Source organism: Mauremys mutica, chromosome 7 (genome assembly GCF_020497125.1).
Source record: "Mauremys mutica isolate MM-2020 ecotype Southern chromosome 7, ASM2049712v1, whole genome shotgun sequence".
Lineage (NCBI taxonomy): Eukaryota > Metazoa > Chordata > Testudines > Geoemydidae > Mauremys > Mauremys mutica.
Window position 1 is genome coordinate 82,034,248 of NC_059078.1, and position 23,467 is coordinate 82,057,714.

The 23,467-nt window shown below is 42.4% G+C and overlaps 1 protein-coding gene across 2 annotated transcripts in view; it reads right to left on the reverse strand.

Annotated features, from left to right (window-relative positions):
* The window catches only part of JMJD1C (jumonji domain containing 1C), a 311,545-nt gene that overhangs the window by 21,457 nt on the left and 266,621 nt on the right, over positions 1-23,467 (reverse strand). For both annotated transcript variants that reach the window (XM_045023354.1, XM_045023355.1), the window contains exons 12-22: positions 22,233-22,447; positions 21,590-21,742; positions 18,606-18,695; positions 16,941-17,068; positions 16,506-16,719; positions 15,776-15,990; positions 15,073-15,351; positions 7,442-7,610; positions 6,887-6,977; positions 6,465-6,595; positions 353-475 (exon numbers count right to left, since the gene is read on the reverse strand). In XM_045023354.1, coding sequence (XP_044879289.1) covers positions 353-475; positions 6,465-6,595; positions 6,887-6,977; positions 7,442-7,610; positions 15,073-15,351; positions 15,776-15,990; positions 16,506-16,719; positions 16,941-17,068; positions 18,606-18,695; positions 21,590-21,742; positions 22,233-22,447 — 1,808 coding nt within the window. The remainder of the gene's footprint in view (positions 1-352; positions 476-6,464; positions 6,596-6,886; positions 6,978-7,441; positions 7,611-15,072; positions 15,352-15,775; positions 15,991-16,505; positions 16,720-16,940; positions 17,069-18,605; positions 18,696-21,589; positions 21,743-22,232; positions 22,448-23,467) is intronic.

Consider the following 23,467-nt stretch of genomic DNA (forward strand, 5'->3'; position numbering starts at 1 on the left):
GGAACTGCTGTAAGAGCTAGCGGTGCTTCATAAGGGAATTCTTTATCCTACTGTCCATTTGTTCTGCCACTACCAGTACAAACAGGTACATTAATATGTAGGTAATGGCAGGAAAGAGGTGAAAGAGTACAACACAGAAAGTGATAATTTTTAAGCCACAGTATATTTAGATAAAAAAATTCACTGTGCATGCAGTTAAAGGCATGTTTCATTTATACATTATAAATATTTTAAAACAATGAATTAAACTTCAAGTGTCAATTTTAAAAGTGCATATCGAAATACTTATCCAAACTTTTAAGTGAGTTATTATTCCATCCATTTCTGTATAATACAAATCAACTTTCTTTACCTGCTTTTGACAGTACTCCATTTCCTTTTGCTATGCCCACATAGGCAAGGATGTTCACTACATCAGAAACTTCAATATGGAGATTTGTAGTTCCTATATCTTGATCTTTAGCAGCAGCCACACCTATAGTACAAGGGAAGAGTTTCAGATAGGGTTTTGATTTATTTCAGTATATATTTCTCTTCATACTCATTCTTGTAAAAATAACTTTAGTTCAGAACAGAGCACAAGACTGGAAGTAAAACAACCTTGGGTTTGTTCCCAGCCTTGGTTCTGACTGGGTGTTTGATGTTAGGCAAGTCACCAGAAGTGTTTACTCGTTTTTTACATATGGGAACAATAATGCTTACCTGCCTTTGTGACTTACTTTTAGATCTACAGATGAAAAACACTATATAGTACAAAGTAGAATTATTACTGAACATCACTCAGAAGGTTAGACAAATGTGTGTGTGTAGAGAGATGCTATACTTTCTCTTTAAAATATTCTGGTTTATTAATTTAGGATTTTTTTTACACAGATTGTGGAAAATACATCTTCAAAAGTGTTACTTCAAACAAAATTCTTTTAATCTTGCTTTATTCAGGCAATAGTCCCTAATAAATCTGTCAAAACAAAACTAATTTTCACCAGAATAATCAAAGGCATTTCCTAGTAATGACAATTTTCCTGAAAAATTTAAACTTTATACTACCAAGCATTTCACTATTAGAATACTTAATTTTAAAAAATCAGCTCTCCCCCTACTCTTATTCTCACAATGAACAGCTGTACTCCTGTCCCCCAAAACTAAAAAAAATTCTTAAGCAGGGAAGAAACTTGTAAAATTTCAGTCCAAAAGGTGAAAAATGAGTAGTTATAAATATCCGAAAACAAGGTTTTAGAACAAAAAGTCTTACAAAAACTTGAAATAGAGGTGTCATGAATGTTTCACCTATAATACCTCAAACATCTTTTGATTGCTACCTTTAATACATATTTCAAGAGAGACTCAAATCCATTTTTAATCAAAGCCTTCATGCAATAAGTCATAACTTACCCTCTTGTAATATTAATATAATTTGCAAAATGGATAGCAGAAAAAATTCATTTCTAAGAGAATGGAAATGTCTTACCAATAATATCCTTTCTTCTAGCTGTGTCTCTCACAACTCGAGATGTTTGGGTTGCTCCCCTCCACTCTGCAGCTCACGGAGGCAGATCAACATTTAGGTGTGATGCACACTGGCCATGCCCCCTCTGCTACCACTTGCTGCCAGTTGAGTTATTTCAAAGATGTAAAACTTGCATAACACCATTAACAAACAGTAATGAAATAACTATGTACTTTAGACAAAGAAAAAAAAGGTTGTATGGTGATGATCCGACTTTTGGCTCATGAGCCATCTAGGGTGGGGAGAATTGTTGGAGACACTGCTAGCAGAATGGAAATTAACAGTAATAAATTTTCCATTCTGCAGCCAAGCATCACCCACAATTCTGGACATCTGGGAAGTAATGAGCAGTGAACAGATGTAGGGAAGGTTATGAAAAAAGTTAGTAGGTAAGGAAAGAAGAAAGTATTCCCCCCTTTTTGGTAAAAGTAACATCATTTCTGGGCCGCTGCCTGCAGTACATTCCTGCCAATGGCAGCCTCTGTGGAGGACAGAAAGTCCATCTCACAGTGCTTAACGAAGGTATTAGTTGCAGACCAAGTGGCCACTTTTCAAATTTCCAAAGTGGATGCACTTGCTCATTCTGCCCATGAGGTGCTATGAAATCTTATGGAGTGTGCCTTGATCCCTTCTGGAAAAGGAACCACTGACGCTTGATAGGCTTCCATAATACATAGTTTAATCCAACTAGCAATGGAGGACACAGAAACTCTGAGTCCCTGGCATTTTGGATGCAAGGACGTGAAGAGAGAGCCCAATCGCCTTGTGATTCTACACACCTAAGATAGGTATGAGCAGAGCTTTGAAATTCTAAGGTGTGCCATATCTTTTTAGTTGGATGCTGTGGTTTTTGACGGAATGAAGGGAGCACAAACTCTTGGGAAGTATGGAAGGAGGACTATATCTTAGGAAGAAAGGATTTTGGTGTCCTGAGCGCTACCTTGTCCTCATGGAACACACAGTAAGACTCCTGTATAGAAAAGGCTGCCAGCTCTGGCACTCACTTGGTGGACATGACAGCTATTAAGAAACAAGTATTAATAGATAAGTAAAATGGTGACAGTGAAGTCAAAGGCTCAAAGGGATGGCTTGTCAAAGCCCTCAACACTAGAGGTAGGTCCCACGTTGGAAACAGCAACTTGGACTGCTCAAAGGAATTTGGTTATCTGGAGATTGTATGCTAGGGAGCCAGAGAATCCTGTGAACAGCACGCTACTAAGAACAGACACTTGATGTGCAATGGTATTGGGCTGAAGACCTTTCTCTTTGGGGAAAATCCGAAATGGCTGGAATTCTGGGATTTGTGCCGTGCTCTTGGCACCAGATGTTGAGCCTGGGCCAGACTGAGGAGTATGCTTTTAGTGTTGATACTCTTCTAAATGAAACCAGTGTCTTAATGGCTCTGGAGGACAGACCCAGACCTTCTAGAGCTTCCCTTTTAACAGGCAAGCTGTTAGTTGAGGCTGGTCCTGGTCCAGATGAAGAAGGGGACTTTGTGAGAGAATGTTCAATTTCCATGGAAATTGGAGCCGAGGCTCCAGTTTCAGCAATATCAGGTTTGAAAACCAAAGTCTCCTCAGCCAATGTGGTGTTACCAGTATTATCATTACCTGTTCTTGTTTTATTTTCTGGACCACCTTTCCCAGTTGTGGAAACATGTAGAGTAGACCCGGCAGCCAACTGTGGGATAAGGCAACATAATCTGGGGTCTGACATTCTGGTGAAGTATTATGGCCTCTGAGTTCATGTGATTTGTCAACAGGTCAGTTGAATGGAGACCAATCATCTGAACTATGAGATAAAAAACCTCCTATTCAGGCACCACTTGTAGTTGACAACCATGAGCCTGCTGAGCTAGCCTGCCTTTTGGTTCAGATCCGCTTTTATGTGGAATGCTCTGAAGGAAAGGAAAGGTGCTCCACCCACCTCATTATTTCTACTGCTTTCGTGTATAGTGCCAGGTTCCTTGCTCCCCCTTGGTTTAAATATGCAACTTCAATTGTGCTGTCTGACTGAATCAGGACATGGTTCTCCTCTACAGTGGTCTGGAAGCACTGCAGAAACAGCTCGACAACTCCTCAGCTCTAGGAGGGTTTATACCATGAGCCCTTTCCTTGGGTCTCCAGTGACCCTGAATTGTTTGGGTCTTCAAAAGTGCTACCAAACTCTCCAGGCTGGAGTTGGTTGGAAAGCAGAAGGGCATGCGTTTGTGGACAATGTCCTGTGCTGACATCCATTATAGGGAGTTGAACCCCTATATTGGAATCCCAGAAGCAGCAGGGACGTATCCTGCAGGCCGTATTGAAAGCCCTGACAGGCTGGATCTGGCCCGCAGGCCGTAGTTTGCCCACCCCTATCCTAGATCCACTGAAGTCAGGAAGTCTCCCCGCCCAAGGGATGACACGATAGAGGTCAGAGTCTCCATCCAAAATCTTGTTCTCTTCATTCACTTGCTGAGCCCTTTGAGGTCCAGAACAGCTCTGATACCCGCTGTGCATTTCTGCAAAATGAAAAAGATTGAGTAGAACCCTGAAAACCATTCTTCTGAGGGAACACACTCTAGCATTCCCATATCTGGAAGATGAGATATTTCGTTCTGGATCAAATTGTGCTTTAAGGGATTGTTGAAAATGGAAGACTGGATGAAGAATGGATGGGGTGGAGCTGTAGCTTGAGGAAATATCCCTTGCTCACTATACCCCTCACTCACTTGTCTGTGGTCAGTGTAAACCATTCCTCCAGGAAATGGGAAATTTTGTCCCCTAGTTTCAGTTCTGGGCAGAGTCTATATGCAATCTTTGTCAAAATGGGCTTGCAGGGAGTCTGAGATCACTCTAGATTTCCCCCAAAACTCGATTCTACTGTTTTCCTTTGGGGAATCCGTTGACCCTTTGTTGGTAACTCTATGGTGACAAAGGCTGAAAGGAGCAGCTCTGTCTGAAGGCCAGTCTATATTCTTTTCTGAGGGCACTTATCAATGAAAGAAAGAGAATGTTTGGATTTTGCAGCACTGTCAACCACTATCTTATCCAGCTTTTTTCCAAAAAAGGGAGAGTCTCTGAACTTGGCCGAGCACAGCACCTGCTTAGAGTGGGTAGTCACCTTCCAGGGTTGGAGCCATAAGTAGAATCTGGCTACAGACCTGGAAACCCTGGCTTGGACTGAGGACTTCATTTGTAGCTGATGCTTCAATGGATGCAATGCTGTTGCTAGGAAGCCCTTCTTTAAAATGGAACCAATGTCAGGGTGATCTCTGTCTTTAAGGGCTCTGAGATCTTCCATCCAGGAGAGAGATGCTCTTGCAAGACATGTAGCTACTAGGGATGTCCTGAGGGTGGCAGAGGCAGCCTTTTTGAGAGTGGCCTTCATCTTTCTACCCGGGGACTTCTTCAGGCATATTTCCCCTTCTGAGGAAATAACCACATCCCTTGCTAGGAATGCTACAGCTGTCTCAGACTGAATTTGAATCATGGAGACAACCTTACTGCACAGTCTGGAATTTCTCTGAGGGAAAAACACCTCTATTTTTTTCCCCAGACCTGTTTGGATTCAGCCCTCGACAGCTCACCTTCCAAAGAGAGGAGGGACAAGAGTCAGAAGATTTGTACCATCTGGATTTTCTCTGTTTTTCAGCTCTTTTTAGGCACAGTAGGAGTGTAGAAGCTCTGGTGCGGCTTTGGTGAAGGCTTTTGTGCCTAAAGCCATCTCAATGGATCTCTCTCTGAATTCTCCCCTGCTGGGTTCCATTCTGGGGTGGGGAGACACACTGCCAGAGCCCTCTGTCAAACCAGGAGAGAGGAAGACTGATTAGGAGCCCTGCTTCTTTTCCCAGGGCACTCAAGACCCACGTTAAGACTTGTAGGGGTATTGGGGGGGGGGGGGAAGGGGGCGGGATCTATTAACCTGCAAGCCTCCATGCTTTGTTCTCCAGAATCCCCCAGGTCTTACCTCCTGAGTTAACTGGCTGGGGTCCTTTTCATCTTTGGAGCCTCTCCCTGTTCTGCACTGGAGTTCCTGGTCCATTTTCCCATGATGGAGTCACAGCTGCTTTGGTGGGAAGGAGACCCCAGATGCCTGTCCAACTCATAGCTCTGGGATGTAATGGAGTGAGTGTCAGCTGTCTGGGCACAACTCCCGGTCTATTGAGCCTGGGAAGGCTGCCTCATAAATAGAGTGCAGTTTAGATTTGATCCAGTGCTTTCTTGGCTGCTCTGCCATGCCTGTATAGGGGCAGAGGAGCCGGCAGGTAGATGCTGCAGTGGAGGCTCAGGGTGATTTAAACCATTGGAGTGTTAACTAACCCAGGGAGGAGGAGATATCTGAAAAAGGGAAATCTGCTCACTACTTCTGGAAAAACTGGGTAAAATATTGAAGAACTAGACAAATGAGGGTGGGAACAATCAACCTGTCAATTGCCTGCTGCTGCGGAGACGGAGAATCTGGCGGGGGGGCATGGCCAGAGCGCCAAAATGTTGATTTGCCTCCTTGAGGTGCAGAGTAGAGAGGAGAGCTCAGACAGCCAGAACTGTGGGAGATGCTGGAGTGCAGAAAGATGGAGGGAAGCAAAGTCTGTTCTAAATAGGTTTTTTGAGTTTTCAACATACAATAAATATAGAGGCAGAAAAATTAAAAGACTTTGGAGTTTATTAATAAGTGAAACTGATAAAAGCAATATTACTCTGTAGAGAATATCCACAACTGGATTAGAGAGGATAAAAATATACAATGTATAAGGAATACCCTCATGCTTCAGGGCATAAACCAATCATTAATTGAGAGAGATTAGAAGTGATTTCCCTTATGTTCTATCCATAATTGCTCACTAAATGACAACTGCACCTTCTTCTAAACCATGAAATGCTAGCCATGGTCAGAGACAGGATACTGGATTAAAGGGAATACAGGCATGAAAGGGTATGGCAATTCCTGTATTTCTATGGCATTAATAGATACTTACCGTACGCACTGCATAATCTGGGTCCCAAATCTGGACGTACAAAAAACCCTGGTAAATGGGAAGCCAAGTTCAATTTTCCTTCTGGGTTACAATATTCTGGCAATGGTAAACTTTTTAATAAGTCTTCATACCTAGAGAACAAAAGGACGAAGATTATACACCTCTACCTCTATATAACGCTGTCCTGGGGAGCCAAAAAATCTTACCGCGTTATAGGTGAAACTGTGTTATATTGAACTTGCTTTGATTCACTGGAGTGTGCAGCCCCTCCCCTCCGGAGCACTGCTTTACCGCGTTATATCCAAATTTGTGTTCTATCGGGTGGCGTTATATCGAGGTAGCAGTGCAACTGGAGGCATATGATTTCTGAGAGATGAATAAAATCATCATAATGAATTTATGAATTTTAAATAAAGAAATACCTTGCAGGCATCATAGCCTTGAAGTCTTCACCAGAGGGCCAGTCTTTCAGTTTTAGTACAACTGTTTCCCCACATTTTATTTTTTGCCGTTCTGTAAACAATATACAAATTATTCAAAACTACATACATTGTAGGTGTTTTCTTTATACTGAACTGGATGATACAACTGAGCTTTAACTGCTCCATTCTGATCTCAGCTATACAAATGTATATTGTACCATATCTTGGAAAATTAATGCATCTGCTAAGCAACTAATTTTACAAACTCCAAGATAAGACATTTAAATAGGTGAGCTCAAAATTGGATATTTAATTTACTTTAAAATTCATATAATAGAAAATATTATGGTATATATTGTATCTATGCCATTCTGCAAACGTACAAAATGCAAAGCCTCTGTACTCTCTAAACAGATTGGCTAAAATTTGTGTTTGAATTTAAATATCTTCAAAACCTCAAAATCCATGGTTAAAGCGTATCCTTTGTTTACAGTTTCCAGCATATGTGGCTATGGTATTTATGATTATTGGAATAATATACTTGAAATAACATACTTGCAACTTCTTCAAAACCATCCCAGAATTCCTTGACATTAGTGTTTGAAATAATGCTGTCTTTGCAGTTCAGGAGATCGGCTTTGTGGTCTCCAAAATCTAGGCTAATTGACTCTGCCTTCCACAAGTTGATGTTCATTTTCTTGTGCACTCCAGACACTAGTACAGGCTTAAAAATAAAGGAAATGTTAAAAGTCTAATACAAACTGCATTTCAAGAGGGTGCTTCTTCAATTAAACCAGAGTAATTAAATACATCCTAGTGTTGGGGTGAAGTCTTGATCCCCTGAAGTCAATGGCAAAACTGCCATTGATTCAATATAGTCAGGATTTCATTGAGAATTTTTCTGTTGCCTAATCTTCAACACGATTTCAGAGAATCCTTCTTATTTATTAGTAGTAATTACAGAATTTGAATCAAATATCTACATTGACACTGAAAAAACTATTTGTGACGTGCCTTACAAACTTCTGAGCACAGTAATAAAATCTATTAAAAATATACCTTTCAATATGGGGAAAGGGCCAATATATGCTACTTACCCATCCTACTAATTCATTCTCCAAAAGTTCAGATATCTAAGCAGTCAGATATTAAACAGTGAAATAGAACAAGCACAAGACTAAGAATTCATGTTCTGTAATAAAAAGTTCAATTATTTAAAATGTATAAAACTCGTTGGGTACAGTGTCACACTTTCAGTTATCCTCAGCACATATCACAATTCTTCTTCTGCAAACTGTTTGTGTTGTAACTGTCGTTAGAGAACATTTTATTCTAGTATCAGTGTAGATATTTCATTCAAAAACTGTAATTACTAATGAACTGAGAAAAAACGGTTCCCTACCTTTTCATAACTGTTGTTCTTCAAGATGTGTTGCTCGCGTCCATTCCATTTTAGGTGGGCGCGTGCCCACGTGCACAGTTGTTGGTGGTTTCTGCCTTAGCGGTATCTGTAGAGCTGGCTGTGGCACCCTCTGGAACGGCGCTCCCATGCGGCAATATATCAGGCCCTCTCAGTTCCTTCTTGCTGACAACTCCGATGGGGTAGGAGGGTGGAAAATGGAATGGACATGAGCAACACATCTCGAAGAACAGTTATGAAAAGGTAGGTAACCATTTTTCTTCTTCAAGGGCTTGCTCATGGTGATTCCACTTTAGGTGACTTACAAGCAGTATCCACGGAGGTGAGCTTGGAGTTCACAGCTTAGTGGCTTGCAGTACTGCCCTACTGAAGCCAGCATTGTCCTGGGCCTGCTGGGTCAATGCATAGTGGGATGTAAAGATCTGGACAGAAGACTAGGTGACCTGAATAGGCACATGGGCCAGAAAGGTTGCTGAAGAGTCTTGTGCCCTGGTAGAGTGGGCGGTGACACTCGCAGGGGGTAGCACCTTTGCTTGGTCACAGCAGAAGTGAATGCAGGCAGTGATCCAAGAGGAAATTCTTTCAACTTTCATCCTGTCGACCACTCACAGAGTGGCTTCGTCCTGTCAATGTAGAAAGCAAGAGTCTTTCTGATGTGTGAGGCACACAGCCTACGCTCCTCTTCTGACTTACCGGTCTTCTTTCCAAAGCCACATAAGTAAATGTCCTAGCTTGAATGAAACTAAGACTACCTTGGGAAGAAAAGCTGGATGCGGCCTTAGCTGGACCGTGTCCTTGTAGAAAACTGTGTACGGTGGCTTTGAGGTGAGCACCCGAATCTTGGATACTCGGTGGGCTGATGTCACTGCGACCAGGAACGCAACCTTCCAGGACAGGAGAGAGAGTAGGAAGTCAGAGGCTCAAAGGGAGGACTCGTGAGCTGCCACAGCACCAGATTCAAATCCCAGGGCTCCCTAACTTGCGGGTGGAGGCGCTCTAGGTCCTTAAGGAATCTGGCCGTGATATCCTGAGCAAAAACTGATCTGCCCTCGAACAGCAGGGGGTAGGCTGAGATGGCCACTAGGTGGACCTTAACTGATGAGAGGGACAAGCCTTGGAGCTTGAGATGCAGCAGGTAGTCTGGAACAAGTTGCAGCGAAGCCTGCTTGAGAGGAATACCTTTGTCTGCAATACAGCAGGTGAACCGTTTTTGCTTGGCCAAGTAAGCCGCTCTAGTGGAGGACTTCCTACTTCCTAACAGGACACGCTGAACACCAGCTGAGCACTGCTGCTCCTGCATGTTTAGCCATGCAGCAGCCAGGCCATCAGATGTAACACTGCCAGGTTGGGGTGCAAAATACTGCCATGGTTCTGGGACAACAGGTCCAACCTGAGCAGTAGCTGGAACGGAGTTGAGAGGTCCAGCAGACTGCTGAACCAGTGCTGGCATGGCCATGCTGCCACTATGAGGATGACCCTCACCTGGTCCTGTTTCATCTTTGTGAGGACCCTGGGCAGCAATGGCACTGGAGGGAAGGAGTCCATCAGAGCCCCCAACCACAGAAGGAGAAAGGCATTCTCTGTCCATGCCCCCAAATCAAGCAGAAGACATGGCATTTCCTGTTCTGCCTGGACACGAACAGGTCCACCTGGGGGAGTTCCCCACCTGCAGAAGAGGGAACCGACAACCTCTGGACAGGGGCGGCTCTAGCCATTTCGCCGCCCCAAGCCGTGGGACCAGCGGATCCTCCGCAGGCACGCATGCGGGAAGTCCACCGGAGCTGCCTGCCGCCCTCCTGGCGACCGGCAGCGCACCCCGCAGCATGCCGCCCCAAGCACGCACTTGGTGTGCTGGGGCCTGGAGCCGCCCCTGCCTCTGGATGAAGGGACCACTCGTGGCAAGAAGAGATCGTCCTGCTGAGGCAATCAGCCAGAGCGTTCTTGGTCCCTGGGAGGTGAGCGGCTACGAGATGGATGTTGTGCTGCAGACACAAGTCCCAAAGCCAGAGGGCTTCCTGACAGAGGGCAGATGACCCAGCTCTGCCCTGCCTGTTGATATAGGACACTGTAGTCGTATTGTCCATCAGGACCTGCACCACCCTGTCTTGAATCTGAGGTAGAAAGGCTTGGCAGGCTAGTCGAACTGCCCTGAGTTCCCTGACATTGATATACAGGGCACAAACGCAACTTGACCAGCGACCTTGAGTGTTGAGAGTGCCCAGGTCTGATGCATCGGAGACAAGAGTCACCGACGAGGCTGGGGCCACGAAGGGAACTCCTTCCACCACTGACGTGGGATCCTGCCACCAGAGGAGGGATGACAGTATGCTGTCTGGAATCCTGACCATCCTGTCCACACTGTGCCAGTGGGGGATGTAGACCGATGCCAGCCCGGCCTGAAGGGGTCTGAGACAGAGACGTGTGTGCCAGACCATGTAAGTACATGCTGCCATGTGGCCAACAGTCTCAGGTGAGACGTGTGAGCGCTGGTGAGCAGGTGGACCTGCAGGCCCGCAATGAGGTCTGCCATGGCCTGGAACTGAGTCTCAGGGAGGAAGGCCCTGGCTTGAGTGAAGTCAAGGACCGCTCCAATGAATCCTGCATTGCACTGGGTTATGGGTGACTTTCATGACAGGTGGCACATCGTGATGCCTCCGCACCTGATCCAGGGACTGGCCGCTTATCAACCAGTCATCGAGGTAGGGGTATACCTGGACCCCTGACATTTCAGGTAAGCGGCCACTGGTGCTGTACACTTTGTGAATACTCTTGGGGTCAACAAGAGACCAAAGGGCATCACCGTGAACTGGAAATGGCACTGGCCCAACATGAAGTGGAGGATGTGCCGGTGCCCCGGGAAGATGGAAATATGGAAGTATGCATCCTTTAAATCAAGGGTGACGTACCAACCTCCTGGATCCAGGGAGGGAATGATGGAGGCTAGAGAGACCATGGAAAACTTCCAACTTCTTGAAGGAATTGTTGAGGTGACGCAGGTCTAGGATGGGTCTGAGGCCCCCCTTTGCCTTCGGAATTAGGAAGTAACGGGAGTAAAACCCTCTTTCTTCCATGTTCCAAGAAACCTTTTCCACTGGCCCCAGCCACAGGAGGTTTTCGACCTCCTGAACGCAGAGTTGCTCATGAGAAGGGTCCCAAGAGGGACGGAGAAGGACGGTGGGAGGGATGGTCAGCTATAAACTGCAGGCTGTAGCCCAACGAAACTGTATCGAGCACCCAGCAGTCCAAGATGACATGGGACCAGGCCAACTGGAAAGGGCAGAGGCAGTTGAGGAAAGGGAGGGTTGGATCCAGTACACTGGCTGGAGTACCATCCCTGAGCGCACCCTCAAAATTACTGCTTCTGTCCTCCCTGACTTCTGAGTGGGTCAGGTTAGGCAGCCAGGTGGGAAGAGGACGGCTAGTGTCTCTTAGGCCCCTTATCCTTGTCCTTCCTCCTGTAGGAGTCAGACCTGGGAGACCTCCAGGACCTAGACTGCAACTGAGGAGGCAGCGGTGGAGGTCAGAATGGCTTCCTGGCCTGCCGAGGGGTGTGCAAGCCCAGGGAGTGGAAGGTGGCATGGGAGTCCTTGAGTCCATGGAGCCTAGAGTCAGTCAGCTCAGAGAAGAGCCCCAAACCCTCAAATGTGAGGTCCTGGATCGTGGTCTGCATCTCCTGGGACAGCCCAGAAGCCTGCAATCAGGAGTTGCTTCTCATGGCCACTGCCAATGCAACCTCCCTGGCAGCCGAGTCCATCACATCCAATTGGAGGACTGCCCGGACCACTGCCATGCCTTCGCTCACCAATGCAGCGAACTCTTGGGCATGGTCCTGTGGGAGGGCCTCTGTCACCTTATTAAGGGAGTCCCACAGGTTAAAGTTACAATGTCCCAGCAGGGCCTGGTGGTTAGAGACCCTAAAGTGTACGCTGGCCGTTGAATAAACTTTCCTGCCAAACAGGTCTAGTCTTTCTGCCTCTATTTTTTGGTGTTCCGCTCAGGTGTCCCTGTCTGTTCCTTTCATTCACCATGGACATGACCAGTGGAGCTGTGGGCAGATGAGAATACAGATACTCAAAACCCTTTGCAGGGACATAGTATTTCTTTTCCGCTTTCTTTGACATTGGTAGAATGGAGGAGTGGGTTGCCACACTGATTTGGCATTTTTGAGCACCCCTGGGTGGACAGGCAACACAATCTTAGCCAGTGCGGTGGCCGAGAGGACACTGAAGAGGTCTGCCTCCTCAGCGACCTCCTCAATCTGCAGGCCAAGGTTATCAGCCACCCGTTTAAGGAGGGCCTGATGCCCCTTAAAATCGTCTGGAGGGCTGCTGGTGTGAGATGGCCCGGCTACTGTCTTGTCTGGGGACGACGATAAAAACTGCAGGGCCTGTGGGAGGGTGTTGTCTCGGTCCTTGTCGGGGGAGGGCTCCCTTGGTGCGGTGCACCGCCTCAGCACCATGATCTGACAGCAGTGCCACAGCCTGCTTGTCCAATGAGGCCAGGGAGGGTTGGTAGTATTGGACCGGCATCACCGGTACTCCCCAGTACTGCACTGGGGGAGCGGGTACTGTCCCTGCTGCATCAGCACTGTGGCTGGTGCTGTCCCAGTCTCCCGCACTGGTGGAGAATCGTCCCTCCTCGGCGACGGGCTGAAGTTGTGGTCCGACCCCGATCACTGGCTCTCCAGCAACCACGGCGGGGCTGTTGACTCCTGAGTCTGTCTACAGACCCTGGTGGGCGGGGTGATGGTGAGCGGCGCCGCCTGCCTGAGGAACAGTACTGGGGCAAACGAGACCAGTGCCGAGATCCTGAACGACCCCTCCAGGGCTGTGACTGACGTTAAGGAGATCACCTGAGGGTGACTGGTGCCGCGGTGACCTGTGGATAGATGTTCACCGGTACTGGCGGTACGGGGAATGGTGCCTCAAGTCCGGAGTCCCATGCCTAGTAGGCGGGAATCTTGTCGGGAACCTAGGCCTCCTGGCCGGAGAGCTGGGGTGCAGTGCCCAAGGTCGTGACGAAAGAGGCCTGTGGTCTGGTGACCAGGGGTGTTCCGCCAGCCTATGCTGTTGCACCCTGTTGGGCTTATCCTTTGGTGCCAGTGATGGAGCGGCTTCAGTCACCTGGAGTGACTCTACTAATTTAACATTATGACTAACTACTATGAACTATATACAACAACGAACAGAATGAAGTCTATGAGGAAAAACTGCTACTGCTCTTGCGATGCAAGACAAGGCACTCCAACCAACTGTCACGGGCAGTAAGAAGGAACTGAGAGGGTGCAGGGCTGGTGGCACCTGATATACCACCGCACAGGAGTGCCACTCCAGGGGGTGCCACAGCCGGCTCTACAGATACCACTAAGGCAGAAATCTCCAACAACTGTGCACATGAGCCTGTGCACACTTAAAATGGAATTGACATGAGCAAGCACTCAAAGAAGAACACACAATACTGAAGAGCTCAAGTCATTCTAAAGTTTTTTGCTACACATTTAGTGCTTCTTAGCATATGTATTTACATTTTCTGCTTATACAACCTCACAAGCTAGTAAATGTGGCAGACCAGTGAGACAAACTTCAGTTTTGATTGATACAACAAAACCACCAAAAGGAACACAATACTTACATTTATTAAATACCCTATCAAATAAATTTGGCTGGTCTCTAATGATAAGAAATTTTCCCCAGTGCATAGGGAGCGTTATCGCTCAGTTCCTCTAGATTTTGAGCTTTCAATACCTAGAACTTAAGTTTCCATTTAAATAAAAATTGCATTTCCAACCCTTACTGTTGTGAAAAACCATTTCAAATACGAACACATGAAGTTCTGTCCAATGTCGTGTATCTATGCTTTTCTTTTAACAGTCTCATTTTCTAATCTCAATCAGTCTGGATTATTTTCATTCCCCCATCCCAGTTTCTTCTGTAACTGCAAATGCCTGTTAGTAATGTATACAGTTAGGGTGGCTAATTTAATTCCATCTTCTAGTATTATTATAATTATGAAGAGTAGTGCGTTTAATATGCTGTTTCTCTCCCACAGCACCTACTGACAAGTAAAATCTGATTTTTCTTTCTATTATCTAATTTTAGAGAGAATAATAAATGGAAAAACTTAAATTAAAACTGTAACTTTGGACTATTTTTAACCCATATTTCTCTACACTTGTGTAAATAAGAAGTCTAGAATTTCTCCAGTTATCCAAAATAATATGAACAGTCTGCATCACTGGATCCAAATAATCTATGAATATATTTTATAACCTTTTGGAAAAAAACTCAAGTAATTACATTTTTATTTTAAACTCTACTTTCAGTACATATATATTCTGTATTTGCCAAGGAGAACAAAAGATGTGTATTCAGACTTCTTCCAGTAGTCTTTATATCCTTAGATGTTAAATTTATTTATTTCTAATGCCCTACTTTAAAAAAAAAAGAAAAAAGAAAAGAACTACCGATCTTGGGAAGTTAAGTTCTAAAGGTCATGCTATTGAATTAGGGGAAGTTTGGGTTGGTGATGGAGGGAGAAACTACTGCTGATGGTGAAATAATAATAGTATGATGAAAATACCTGTTCACTTTACTGACTAATTAGGTTTTACTATCATTTTACTCCTGTTAGCACTGCTGATCGAATACAGCTGAAAGTTTGAATTACCATCATTTTACTTGTAAACTGGGCAGAATGGATCTGAAAGTCTCAGACACACAAGCATGGAATCCTATACCTAGAGTCACTTTTGCATTTCGATATGTACCTTTCCTTGTTTCCAGCACTCTTTAAAGAGTTTCCAGTTGCTGCTGTTTTTATGATCTTTGAGCCACAAAATGTGCTTATCACAGATCCATGAATGTGGAATATCGCTGTAGAATTTACTGCAATCATCCAGAATGGACTTTTGACCATCCTTTGGTCCATCCTTCAGTTCAGATTTTACGTTTATCTTGGGTGGTCTATTTGGTGGAATCTTGTTTTCTACAACTGAAGCAATTATGTCATCAAGAATGTTTGGCATAGTCCTTCCACCTTTGCCACCCTTGTGAAAAAACAAAAATAGTTTAATAGGAAATTTCAGATTTACCTTCTTCAACAGAATGTCAGAAATATTAAATATAAATAAAAATTATATACTAATATACTGCACCCACAGAAATGTTTACTGAAATAATCATCTGGAATCAGGGAACTGCAGTTAAAATGACAATGAATATATTCAACTCTCTTTAAATAACTAAGTCAATGTTTAATCTAAATAAATGTCCAAATTATTTACAATCTGTATCAATCATCACTAAACATGCACATTACCTTTCTTTCAGGGAATCTTTAGTGATGTTTACTTACATATTTAACTATAAATTAATATTCAAAGCAAGAGTCATTAGGCTGTTCTAATTAAAATGTACCAAAACAAGTTGTGTGAATTTTCAAAATCCCATGCATTCTGGTAATACACTCACTGTTGTTCCTGTAGAGTAAACTGGAGCAAAAGCAATGCCAGCATCTGTAGAGCCCAGACGCAGTTTGCCAGCCGTTGTAGTCAGGAGGTCTCGTAAGGTTGAGCCCTGTTCGTTGTTCTGGGACACAGGAGGAGATGTTTTACAATTTAGAGACTCTGAACTGTCTTGGTCTCTCTCTTCTTTAGTATGTTTTCCAGGAGGACATTCTTTATTTTCTAAAATAAAACAGATTTTTTTTGGGGGGGGGATATTTACATGATTGTGTCATGATGTAGAAATTCGAACACTGGCATCCTGCATTTTATAGTGGTGGTAATATACTGTAGCACTAGTGCTTTATTCACCTGAAAACACACCAGAGGATGAATTAGATCCTTCAAAATGCAGTCAAACAGTGTACCATGAAAAGGCCTTCCTCAACATCTCAGACATGTAGCTGAGTGTGCACCTGTCACAAATGAGAGATGCTGTAGCTGAGAGGGGCTGGGAAACACTAACACATTACACATGCATTCCACTAGTGGCTTCTCTGTTATATTCAACAAATAATTAATTACCAGTTCTGATGCCCCTAGAAGGCAGCACAGAGTTTATAAGATTAGAGAATGTGACATTTTAATTACTTATGACACAAACCAAACCCAATATGGAATTTTTTTATAGTGAGTTCAACAGAAATTCTTGGAGCACCCAAAAACACGCACTTACCATTAGCATCTCTAATATTTACCTTTCTTTTCCTCTCTGGCTTTTTGCTCTGCTAGATCAGCTAACCAATGCAGTGGTGACTGGGATTCTGGTGGAGTTAACTTGCTGTCTGCGCTTACATCACTCCCTGGACTTGAATTGCCATTTGTCTCAGACTTTTGAGGAGTATTCGGCTGCTGAGACTCAGGCATGCACAGAGAAATTTTATTACTGTGATTAAGGACATTCTGTAAAACCTATAGAGCAGAATAATTTTATTTTTAAATATAATACTTTGTTTTAATATGAGCAAAAAAGTAGCAACAATGGTAATTTGCCAATATATTACACAAAATAGAATCATATAAAATTCATGAAAAAGTTGATTTATTGATATTATTCAAATATTTTTTAAAAATAAACAATTATCAACATGTCTAAACACTAAACTCCAAACTTAAATATAGTATAGACTCACCTGAGAGACACCATTCATTGCAGGGAACTTCCCAGTTTGCATGTTCTGTTTGCTGGTACACTGACAGTAGGATTTAATCTCAAATTTCTCTCTAAGACTGTGCATTGCATCTAGAAGATCTGTCAGAACTATAAGTTAAAGTAGGAATAAAGAAAACCATTAACAGTTCTTTCATGAACAATGTAAATTTATTTTGTGATCCTCTTTACAAAAGTGTGATGGTGTTATAAAACTATTTATATTCCATACCAAAAGCTCAAAAGATTCTTAAGCATTCACAAATAAAGAAACAACAAAGTTAAGATTGTCCTCTTATTCTTAATTCTGCCTCTTGTACAAGCTTTAAGATACAGTATTTAATTATATAATCACATACTATTTTTCTGCACGATCCCCACTTGGTTCTGTGTGGAGACGCGTCTTGACAAAAAAACATGATGCCCACCCCTACAGTCACCTCTTACCAGCATCCTAAATGGAGTCTCTGCTGCAGGAGAACCTGTTCGAGACCCACGCACAGGCCCTGGCCCCCAGCGAGGTCTTCTACTAGCTGATTGTCAGCCAGAAGGAAGGAGGTGGGTGAACGAGGGAGGGTTAACGATAAGACTAATACTTATCGGTTAACTATTTAACCATTTAATATTTTACATCCCTATTTAAAACACTACATAATAATGGATGTGCACAAGGGGACAGAACTGAGGATATGTAGGCAGTCTTAACATTGGCATTCTCTGAGATGAGTGCTTCATTTGGCAACTTAAATATTTTTAACCCAATTTTGGTATGGCATTTGTGTGTTTGAGAGTTAGAAATCTAAATTTGTGAAGTTTGCTTGGAGGCCCTAACTTTCCCCTGAAATAATACCAAGCAATAACCATAAGTTTATATTTATTACGCATTTGTTGTCCCATTTAGAATGATTTTACTTAAACTGTTTAAAGACACATTTGATTTTTAATTTTTTTCCCCTTATGGTATCACTAAAGGGCCGAGTTAAGGTTCTTCAGGTTCCCCAATTGTATTAGGTATTCCATACCTAAATGTTTCGATTTCTTTTAAGTTAAAGTCTGAATTTTTGGGGGGTTACAAAGCTTGTTTTGGGGATAATTGAAACATTCTTGTATTTCTTTTTACCCTAAATTATACATTCATACTTTCAACCTAAACTGCACCACAATAGTTTCACTATCTGAAAATTTTCTACTTTTTAAAAAGTTTATTAATAATTTCACTCATGAAAAATAAACAAGAATCCCCAAAAGAATGTTACCATGTAATGTTTCTATTATTGGAAAGCATATAATGTCAACACAATATTTTTTTAAATTTTAACGTTTATGGTCAGATTTACTAGTACATTCTGACTGCTTTAGACCATTCTGGAGAAGCGTAATGCAGGCAAGTGTAAACCCTACTTTCTTCCCTTCCCTGTTCTCTCTATTTCCCTGCATACACATCCACCAATTCCAACCTCCGTCCTGTCCTCCATGTTCCTCTGCACCAATCCCTAATCTGTACTCCCCACTTATTTGGTGAGGATATATTGTGCTACAGCTAGCTTTGAAAAGTAATATCTGAAATTACTAGAAGTTCTATTTAAAATTAATGTGGTCTTTCCACACAGAAAGAAATGATGAATAAATTGTTTTTATGTGATCATACCAGAGCCTGGAATAATCTGAGTTGGCATCAAATGCTTGTGATCATGAGGCTGTCCTTTCACACATTTCATCCAAGCGTATAATTCTTTATCTGTAAAATAACAACATTCCCAGTTATTTTATTTCACCTGTGGCTTTATTACTTAAATCATATAATTCACAGATATTCCCAATCCATTGTTTAGAAGCCTCTACACTTACACTCCTCTGAGGTTCTATACTGGTATTTTGTATGACAAACATTTTGTTTGTAACAGTTTGACAGAGAAGACAATCAGAATGGGGTTTTAATAAAAATAGAAGCAAAGACAGTAGTATCCACAACATAGATCCTTGTCCAAGTTTCAAAGCTTATTCATTTTATTATATTTAGATCTGTTATTTTTGCCTGAGTAAAAATCCATCATACAGTTGCCATTTAGGCAACTAAAGTTAGCTCACTGAACAATTCCTAACATAGTATAGAAAGATGAGTAGAGAACAGCTTGTATTGTCAAAATCTCTACGGTTACAGTAGCACATAGAGGCCCTACTGCTGGGGGCCCCATTTAGCTAGGCACTGTACAAACATAAATTAAGGCAAAGGGTGGAAGAAGAAAAAAAAAAGCCAAGTCAGGGAAGTGACTTGACACTGATCTGCTGTGTTATCTTGGGCAGAGATGGGAATGGAACCCAGTCCGGTATTCCATCTACTGTACCATGCTACCTATCTTTAATGGATCAAATCTATTTTCAATTTTATTCAGCTGTAGCAATATATGTTGCATGCCCCAAATAGGCAGGCTAAGAGATATGTTCGGCACATTTTATAATGTAAGGAAAATATGCTTTAAATGTACAATGCACCAAATACCTCTCTCTTCCCGGATCTTAGAAACATTAAGGATATACTCTTAAAAGTGAAAGAATTTTGTAACTCACTTTACAGGACAACTTTAAAGTATACAATTTCAAAACAATCATGTAGGTGTCATATACCAAGAACAAAATACCACTATTGTACAACAGGTCTCAAAACATTTACTCAAATTTTATTATTACCATATTACATGCACATTTTGTAACTGACCTTTTGAAGAATGCATAGAAACTAGAATTAGGGAAAGCCTTCCCCTACTTATATCTAGCAACGTTTGTACATCAGTTCTAATCTGCACTCCAATCCCCCAATGAGCTCTGTGTGGGTGGACAGCTACACAAGAGCCCCAGTGAAGTCAACAGAGCATCCCGTGGGTTCAGGGGGCTGTGCTGAGCTAATTACAGAACTGGAGGTTATTCCTGATCATAGTACAATACTCAAGTATTATGCCTAAAGTGCCTGACAGCAAAGTTAAAAATATAACTAAATCATCTCTTTCATTTTATATAGCTGTATGTGTAAAGACAGCTTCATAATTGTGTATTTCCTAGTCTTTAATTTTGCACATGTTTAATAGATATTGTACAACAGAACAATCACTCATAGGTTGCAGAACTAGTAAATGTTCAAACAGTGTTCTCAAAAAATAAAATGCTGACAGACATAGCACATTTTGGACAAATCTAAAACTAAACTTTATGTTTGGTTATGCAGGCTGTAGACCAGTGGTCCCCAACCTTTTCAGTGTGCCGGGCGCCTGACGACTAGCCGCTGAGGAGCATGGCTGCCGGACAAGCAGCTGCCGAAATGCGGCAACGCCAACAAGTGTCACCGCTGCAATGCCGCCGAGAGGTAGCGTCAAGAGGCGTTGCCGCTGAAAATCAGCGGCATTTCGGTGGCAGCACTTCTTGACATTGCCGCTTCTTGGCGGCATTTCGGCAGCTGCTTTTCTGGTGGGCAGGAGGTGGGAGCACATAGATGCCACGGTGGTTGCCATGGTGCCCGTGGGCACCGTGTTGGGGACCCCTGCTGTAGACCATGCTTTGCTCCCAGGAATACAACCCAGGAATCCTGATATCTAACATTCCAGTGTCATCTCCCAAATAGTTACATAACCCCCGGCAAACAGTTTGTCATGTCTCCCTTTACAAGATCATCCACATAAAAGACAACTGCCTGTTTCAATCACAAATTACTCCTATAACTAAATCAGAAGAGGTCTAAGCTGCGGAACTGACTGTTGTGGGTTCAAACCCTGCTGCTGACCTATGTAAGAGGGAAAATTTTATATAAAAATGTTATAGGCTGCAGTCCTAGTGAGGCAGAGTGGTCAGGACTCTGCTGTGCCCCACCAGGACCACAGTCTTCCCTACACCTTGTGCCCGCTGGGATTGGGTGTCAATGGCCCTGCGTCAGTGCAGGTAGCCCTCTGTAGCTTTTCTGTCACTGCCCCACTCACTCACTCCCGTGAGGGTAGGGCTGCAGAGGGCTCCCTGCACTATCACAGGAGCCATTCAGCAGCTGGGTGGCCTCTCCTGCTTCCAGGGGTCTCTGCTCTATTATTCATGCTGGCATTGCTGGGGGATAAAGAAGGTATTTTAATACTGTGGCGGTTCAGATAATAGGGTTTTGGAAAATCAGGAGTATACTGTACTACATAAAATTATTTTCTTTTAAGATGGCTGTTGGTCTGTATCCCTGGTCAGAGGTTCCCAAAGAGAGGTGCTCAAATCAAGACAAGCCTTCATGTTAACAAGTGGTTAGCATACATAGAGTGGAGCACGTGGAGTCCCAGTATAAAAGAGGAAGAATTGCAAAATTTAACCTTGAGACAGGTAAGGGCAAGAGGTCTAAAACCTGTGAGGATGTATTCAAAGAAAACAAAAAGGGTAGAGGGTCAGTTAGCTCCATAACTGTGACAATTCTTTTTGGAAGGGTTGGTTTTATATATTGTCATGACAAAAGTGAGAAAGCTTTGAGAAATAGGAAAAAGTTGTGCTTTACGCAACAAGAATAGCATTTATTGGTTACAGAAAGACACCGAACCTTCTGGAGCAGCAATTCTAGAACATGTTCCAATAAACAACACAGAGAATGGTCTAGTTCATATAAAATTATAAACTGACCTCTAGAACTCTTCCTTTCCTTTGCCTTATAACAATCTAGGCAGACCACAAACCCACATTTTTGGCAGACCCAATGAATGTTAAACAATGTGGCTTCACATGCATCACACATCTCACGGACTCCTCTCACTGCTCTCTTCCAGGCAATTTTGGCTGAAACACAAAATAAACAGAAGTATCAAAATTTAAAGGCAAACATCTGTAAACTGTAGCACAGAAATAAATGTTCATCTAAAAATACCAATCATAATTTTCCTCTCAGAAGCAATTAAAGAAAAAATCCAAAAGTGACCCTATATACAGAAGTCTTAAATACACACAAATTTGACTGCATTATGACTATTATGTAGCAAAATTCTGCGTTAAGAATCAATATTTTTGCAAAGTAAGAGACAAAAATCAATGACAAATATTAACTAGAAAATTTCTGTAGCAAAATACAGAAATAATTATTGCCTCTTAAACAGGATGTGTGGCACACACAGACAGCCTTTCTTAATGCATTCTTGTAGTGCCAATGAAACGATTTAGCATGCAGCTACATTGAATATATGGAAGGATCAAACAGAGAAGTCTAAAACCTGAGCTATAATCTTTCATGTAGAATTATAGAATAATACAAAGAATATAAAGATTTCCTTACCATCTTTCTTCACCCAGGACATGGCTGTTTTCTCAGATGTTACTAGCTGACAAAATTTATCACCTATGATGTCTAAAATGTATTTAGAAGTTTCTAGGTCTACTTCATCATCTTCATAATTGTCATGTGTCCACAAACTCATTGCTTCATCATCATATTGGTCAGGAGAAGAGAAACCATCTATCCTAACCACTCCATTTTTACTAAAAGACAACCTAAAAAATGGAAACAAATAGTTTAACTATACACCTCATTATACTTTACACTCTAAACTTTGTTTGCTGTTATTAAAAACCATTTTAACCAACATGTCTGCATGCAGACTGCATATATTTTACAATGCTATTATAAAAGAATACTGACCAGGTTTATCAGGTTCAATCTTTGCAGTAGCAAACACATATACCCTTTCTTTCCTTCTCCCTGTCCCCACCCCTCGCATCCTTTATTTATTTATTTATTTATTTAAATTATTAAAGTGAATCTAATGTTCCATCAAGTGAGGAACTAATAGTACTGGCTTCATCCAAGCTTCCTTCCACTGTTTTCTCAATACCCTTCATTTCTGATCTGCAGTGCCTCTTTTGTTTCAATCCTGTTTCCTCTCTAGAGTGTAGACTGATAATTGTATGAAACTGAATTGTTATTTTAAGATGTAGATTAAGTGACTTGGATGAAACCAAATTCATATTTTCACATGACCTAAACCAGAAACCTCAATACAAGTCCTCCAGAGTTGATAAAAAGACTAATATTAACTTTAAAGCAAACAGGAAAAACATGTTTTCTATAGAACAAATTCTGTTGCTACAAAGTTCAGTTTTAAGAAGAAATAATGAGGACATTCTGAAGCTAAAGAATAACTGCTCAGGTAAATCACTTGTTCGATCCAATTTACTTGACTCTCCCTTTAACACTTATCACCACATAAATTAATAAACTGATGCTAATGTAAGGCATTTCTCTCTTTTTTTTTGCCAACAAAGTTTTGATCTAATTCATTTCTCTGATTCTTGGAGGCTGGCTGACAGTGATCACTCAATCTGTGCCTATTTTCTTTATATTAACACTCCTGCCGGTCAAGTGAACAAGGATCTCAAACCTGAACTTTGGTTTCTATATGGCAGCACAGATCATTACTTCTAGGTAACCAGGTCAGCTCATTTCTTACCTTTGAAATGCCTAAGATTTGTATGGTGTCCTACTTTGTATCATTTTAATTAAAAAAAACATTT